We start from the raw sequence: 6,399 nt of genomic DNA, 5'->3' as shown, positions 1-6,399 counted from the left end.
ACCGCGTGATCGATACCTATCCCCAGCAGCATCAACGGCGACCTTCGTTCGACGACGGCGCCGACATCGGCTACTAATTAGCGGCCCTGCTTGCATTCCATGGTTCGCTAGTCTGTCCCTCCCAACTCAGGTGAACTCTGCATCCATGCCTGAATCTGCTCTGCTGGGGTTGCCCCCCCCCCCCCCCCCCCTCTGCTCTGCTTCGCATCTCTGTCATACTACCATGGCTCAACTAGCTGATGTATCTTGTGTTCTTGCTTGCTTTCGCTGATGTATCTTGTGTCGATCTATGTGGGCTTGGTGTAGGAGGAATGGAAGCTCTGTGGTATTTAAGAAACTGAAGTCTTGTAGTACAACTAGCATGCTCTCTCTCTCTCTCTCTCTCTCCTCTTCTCTTCTGTGTATTTTACCATGTTCAAATTTTCGGATTTCATGATGCACAACATAGTACGAGTGAAAATGTGTGAACATACATAGGAAAAACTCAACTTAGAAGAAGATGGATTAACAATATTACACCAAGCAAGCTGTGCAATATGAATATTTGCTCAACTTAGGAAAGGATGGATTAACAGGATTACACAAAGAATTGCTTTTAAGAATGCAAGCCAAATGTCTACTACAACCAATAGCAAATTAAGCAATCACTGAATAATATGTACACGCGAAATGTTTAATCACACCGAATACTTCAATCACCGACTACCTCCATCATGGGTCTAGTGGAGCAAATTAAGCTTGTTGCAGTGGTCTCTCAAGTTTAATCTATCACTGGTTGCCACCATCATGTCCATCACCGTCAAATGGGATGTTGGAATTCGGCAGTTCTGCTGAAATGAAAGAAACACGACATCAGCGCACGGATCGAGAGGAAGATCTTAAATCCAGGCCCAAATTTAACTTTTAAGCAACAGTTTGGTATTCATCAGGCAAGCATACACACTCTAGATTTTATGAAGTCAAACATCAATTTGCTATCATCCAAGATCGAAATGGGAAGAGTTCAGGCTGTTGAATATGATTGCATCATACTAACACAAGCTCCATGATTTAGCAGCTGAGCTTATATCAACAGAAGTTATCGCTATGGCATTGAAAATTGCATACATTATCGGCTTTTCGTTGTCGTTCCCATGGGTACTGAAATTTCGAAACTGCATACCATTGTTAGGTGGTACAATTCCATGGTCTGCCTCATCTATTGGTAGATTCAGCCATTCCTCGACCTGCAAGAACAAACACTATCATGACATAATAACAAAGGAAAAAGCTTAAAGCCATAGTCTGCGCAAAGATACTTATTCAAAAGAACACATACATCAAATGAAGTAAACCCACTTTGACTTGCATCTGCGATCATGTCATCCTGTCGAACCTACAATCCACAAAACAATTCAGGTTGTCAATGAAAAAATGCAGGATGGAACTGTTGATTGTGCCTGTGCCATATGTAACTTTTCTTACTGGTGAAAAATTGTGGGATGGAATAGTTGGCTGTGCTGATAATGGTCCCTGATCATTTAAGATATTTCCCTGATGCAGAGAGTAAGGAGCTCCATTCTGTGGCACAGAAGGATCATGCTCACCAGGTCCTACAGTAAGTTAATCCCCAAAACTATCAGAATTCAGCAACAACAAAAAGTCGCGATGAAGCAATAATTTAAGTATAGAGGATGTGTGATACTGACCCTGATACGCAGTCTGTTCATACATGTGCTGTGGAAACGGCAGTGTTTCTTGGCTTGAAGGGCCAACGTCATTGTTTGATAGGACTGCGGCCCGTGACAACCCATTCAATGGATGTCGATCTCCAACTTCTGCAGTCAGCTGAATTTAGATAAACATGTAGCGACCAGGATCAGAAATGGAACAATATACTAAAATTCACCGTGTTGTGCAGCCTTGCCATTATGATATTGCCACAGCGTTCCAGCTTGTACGGAAGGACCTGCATCATTGTTCAGAGGCAATGCACTGACAGGGCCACCATCGGTCATGAAGTAATCAGGGTTAAGACCCCCTGAGTTCTCCCGCTCGTCAAATTTCTTATACGCGGACATTTTCCAGTTGTTGACTTTAATCTGTAAAAAATGTTTTATTTCTGTCATCGCCGTCATAATGTGCAAGCATATGCTTTTGCTTATTGTTTTGTGTACAGAAAGGCTTCAATGCTCAGACCTTTTTGAAACCTTCTAATCATCAAAAAGGAATACTTGAGCTCATCTTTTGGTGATAATAGTGTTTATATTTTCCCTCATCGTTTTAAAGATTTTCAACTAAGTGTATTAGGGCAGCAGTTAGATCCTCCTTCGTTAAATCCACTGTGTTTCAGTGGGTTTACACGGTGCAGGCACAGAAACACCGCAAGGTGGCAATCCAACTGCTCCATATATTTCTTCTAGGTTTCTAGATATTGGGGAAACAAATTGAATAACAACACATACTTCATCACGAATGCATATACATATAGGTGAAAATAAACTCTGCAGTAAAAACAGAGGCTCGACATAAGAATTTATTTAGAATCCATGCCTTGGTCCTAACTATACGTACAATAACACCATTTTACCCTGTTTCGGTTTAGCAATGCCAAAGTTAGGTTAGCTATTCACAATGACATTAGGAAGCAACCCAATTTCCAAATGTAAATCTTGCTATAAACCTCGTAACCGTGACAACATTTTGAGGATAATTGTCAGAACACTATTATCGTAGTGAATCAACAGCCTAATTGCAATGGCAATGGAACAGTGTTAAAAGTATACCTGCTGAAACTGATCAAGGACATTGACATGAAAATAGCGTCCCCTGATCATTATACCAACAAGATTGTAGAAATCATTGAATAAGAGTTCAGTATTTTCTTCCACAACAATAAAAGAATAGATCTCAACCCCAGGATCAGACGTGGTGGCATGTTTAATCAAGGTACTCCAATCCTCCTTCATGTCAAGAAGCTAATTGCCAGAAACAAAGAGTTGACTTAGCATTTAATTACATGTAGTGCACATGAATACATATAGAATTACATGTAGTCAAAGTTAATCCTAGGAGATGTGGGATATTTTATTTCCGATCCATGACAATTATTGTGCAGGTAAATTGAAACGCTGAAGCTTGTAGAAACATAATTATAACTGTATATTTACCTTTTGGAGACAAGATTCATCTCTGTAATAATGACGCATGAATTGCTTCACCGTAGTAATATTCTTTTCAGCAAGGAGGGTACAATGTTTCCCCTTTAGGGAAATCTTCTCCAAACGGTATACCGCTTCTTCTTTAGATGGAGGATAACTCTTTCTGTTTTCTGAAAGTAAACAAAAAATATTGGATGTGTTAAGACAAGATTGCTAATATGCAATTGGTTCATTCTGGCTACCATTGCATCTGATGATTATGGTATTCAGGAAAGGATTAATGTACATGGTAAATTATAAACTGATCTACCATGCTTATTATTAATCTACGACCTAATACATAACTCAAAATAAAATATGTAATGACCCAAGAAAATTACGGTCCCAACTCCCAAATCTAAGTGACAGTACTTCAAACAGCTTTGCCAGGTTAAAAATAGCGCTAGGCACATGCGAAGTGATTGGCCTTCGCTTGGGCGGTCATACAGTTTTCACTATCATGATGTATTTGAGTACCATAGGCTGTCAGTGCAATATGGCCCGATCTCTCGCTGGAGTTGACAATTTCTCGCTTGGCCCGTCTAGTTACAGACTTCCGTTTATGCACTAGGCAAGGCGCCTGAGCATCTCCTTTTTGAACCAAACTTTGTGGCGGAACATTCCCTTCTAAAAGTAGAACATTTAGTGCTAAGACTTCATATTTTCAGATAAAATAATGTCATTGCACAAAGGCCATAAAAGTTTCTCAAAGATATGATGTGTTCTTTAACATTTTTTCCCTTAAAATCAGCAAGCATGTTCTTCTGCCAACTATCTAAACAGTAAACGTTTCATAGAATGAAAAAAAATTAAAGAGTGTATTAAAATTTCCATGTAATATAGTTAAAAAGGTTTCATGTTCAGAATGGATAATTGGATATACTCACGTTTACTTCGGCCGACTTTGACAACAAAAGGATCAGTGATTGCTTCTTGAACTCTGACCGCGGGATCCTGTCCTTTCGCTCGTGCTGTCAATCTTAACCTTTTCCTCTGGGAGCTCTCTGTAAATATGACTGAACCAATATAGGCTGCACCATTTACTAGATTAACAGTTGTCAAGACTGACTCATTCCCCTTATGTATACATATCTGCTTGTTGAATTCCTCTTTGGTGAAGTCTGCTTGTCCTCGCTCGGTAAAGAATTCAGCATGGACTGCTAAAATCTCAATTTGCAATTTAGAAAGGTCGCCCTGCGTGATTTGCCTATCATTCTCAAATACCGCTACCTTAGCATCTTTTTTATTCATCCATTGTACTGGATAACCAGTGTAAAGAGGATCTTCTGGTCTGTCAACACCGACAAAGCCCAGCTTGACTCGAGTGTTGCCTCCAGTTTCAGGAAAACCTTGTCGCATGTGCCTAAATTTTTAAATAAGATGAGAGTGAGACAGTAACAAAAGGAAACTTTCCCAGATTATGTAGAAAGAAAATACTTAGTTTGACAGTAAGTATCATGACATGAATCAAAAAACATGAACGGTGGGAAAAATAAAATGGCAGAAACCTGGGAGGTTCAGAAATGCCATTAGGAAGGGAGGCTGCTTCTCGTCCCTGCATCTATTTCATGACATAGCAAAAAAGAGTTAGGATAGAGTGCATGTATAGAGATAAAGGCATATTACACAGATAAGATCGAGACACCAACCTCTGTCTGTACAGTTGATCGAATTGGATCTTGTATGGATACCGTCAAAGATCTATTGGATACAAAAAAAATACACAACAAGAGGTAAAATTAATTAATTACCAAAGGAAGCACTTATCCATCACATCCAGAACACTCGAAAGTTGAATACTCAACAGATAGAATCCTAGAGCAATCTGAACTTGAAATGGTAGTATGCTGGTTAAATCCTTGCAGATCCAAATTTTTTACGTATGTGGTTATGGTTAGTGGACGAAGAACAAAATCCATGATTTATTCACACTCCATGAATATAATTCAAGAATCTGAACTTGAAATGGTACTATATATGCTTGTCAAGTTTCCATTTCCAAAAATTTAAGTTGTTATGTTGCCTATAGCAATCTTGTCAGAACGACAAAAGGATGGCTGTTTACTTTGGCAAAATTTCGTTTTTTGATCCTTTTCTTGAAGTTGATCCTAGTTTGTAAAAATTTCGGGATCTGACCATTTTCCTACCGCCATGGTCCTTGGCGGTAGGGTATAACAGCCTGTCGTCAAGGTTCTTGGCGGTAAGAAACTTATCCACATCAACAGCACGGACCCCTACCATCAAACATGTTGGCGCTAGTTGTACAATCCTACAACCAAGGTGCCCGGCGGTAGATGCGAAGACGCAGTGTCTGAAACTAGGAAAAAATTACGGTAGGACGCGCGACCCTATTGGATCCAAAAAAATTATAAACTAGGGTCAAATTTGGATCAACCATAAAAAGGTCAAAACACGAAATGAAGAAATGGCGGCTCCCATAAAAGCAAGCCAGCACTTGAGTTGCTACTTTCCTAAACTGTGCATCTCCTTTATTCTTTCATACAGTACTAGTGTATATATTACTCCCTCTGTTTCAGGAGGGAATTTGAATGTTGATGATATGTCAACTCTGACATGGACAGTGCTGTTGCAGAAAGCAAAATATGCGTACCTAAAAGCACCAAGCTGCCCCGCGAGTAGGCTGCGGAGCTGCTGAAGGAGCCTCTGCACTGAGCAAAGGCGGGAGACGAGCAGCATGAGGAACACGAAGAGCTTCGCCCTGTCGAGCTGCGCCTGCCGCACGAAAACAGATCAAGACCCGCCAAACTCTGTCATTTACCGGCGCCAGGGAACATAATCGAAATGCGGAGAGAGAGAGAGAGAGAGAGGGGAACCTGGCGAGCCATCTGCCCGGCGGTGGCCGCTCTCGCCCTCCTCCTCTCCCTGCGACGCGGATCCGGGCGAAGCAACCGCGAATAGTGAGTTCAAATCCGACATCATCCGAGTGCACGGTGAAAGACTAGGGGAGGCCAGCGGCTGGTTGGGGGGGAGGGGAGGGGGAGGGAGGCACTCACAGCCGCATCACGAGGAGGACCGTCTGGCGCAGCCGCTTCCTCGGGGACCGCGGGCGCGGCGCCTCCTGCTCCGCCGCGACGGCCTCCAGCGGCCGCTTGTGCGCCGCCATCACGCGCTTACGTTACGGGGGGGCTGCCTGCGGGCTGCGGCGGTGGAATAGCTAGCAGCGCGAAAGGTGGAGAGAAATGGCGACGGCCGGCGGTGG

At 42.1% G+C, this 6,399-nt stretch overlaps 1 protein-coding gene across 6 annotated transcripts; it reads right to left on the bottom strand.

Annotated features, from left to right (window-relative positions):
* Positions 1-489: 489 nt before the first annotated feature.
* On the bottom strand, positions 490-6,056 carry LOC123398584 (calmodulin-binding protein 60 D-like). Of its 6 annotated transcripts, none has more exons than XM_045093037.1 (13): positions 6,014-6,056; positions 5,791-5,912; positions 4,829-4,880; positions 4,688-4,740; positions 4,067-4,542; positions 3,150-3,310; positions 2,766-2,957; positions 1,889-2,081; positions 1,689-1,817; positions 1,465-1,592; positions 1,319-1,375; positions 1,108-1,241; positions 490-830 (listed from the first exon to the last, which is right to left on the bottom strand). In XM_045093037.1, the coding sequence occupies exons 1-13, from the start codon at positions 6,023-6,025 to the stop codon at positions 800-802; spliced, it is 1,740 nt and encodes a 579-aa protein (XP_044948972.1). In that variant the 5' UTR covers positions 6,026-6,056; the 3' UTR covers positions 490-799. The 6 variants fall into 6 exon arrangements, with proteins under 6 accessions (XP_044948972.1, XP_044948974.1, XP_044948975.1 ...); XM_045093039.1 differs by having other exon boundaries at positions 1,163-1,241; XM_045093040.1 differs by having other exon boundaries at positions 490-827; positions 1,163-1,241.
* Positions 6,057-6,399: the final 343 nt, after the last annotated feature.

Source organism: Hordeum vulgare, chromosome 5H (assembly GCF_904849725.1).
Source record: "Hordeum vulgare subsp. vulgare chromosome 5H, MorexV3_pseudomolecules_assembly, whole genome shotgun sequence".
Taxonomy (NCBI): Eukaryota; Viridiplantae; Streptophyta; class Magnoliopsida; order Poales; family Poaceae; genus Hordeum; species Hordeum vulgare.
The sequence above is the reverse complement of the archived record's forward strand: the minus strand, read 5'-3'. Positions and strand labels throughout refer to the sequence as shown.

Bases quoted from the DNA above. Each gene is read 5' to 3' on its own strand.
- LOC123398584 (XM_045093037.1), bottom strand. The intron at 1,376-1,464 runs GTAAGAAAAGTT...TGTGGATTGTAG, and splicing joins CATCCCACAATTTTTCACCA to GTTCGACAGGATGACATGAT. The intron at 1,242-1,318 runs GTATGTGTTCTT...ATGTCATGATAG, and splicing joins GTGGGTTTACTTCATTTGAT to TGTTTGTTCTTGCAGGTCGA.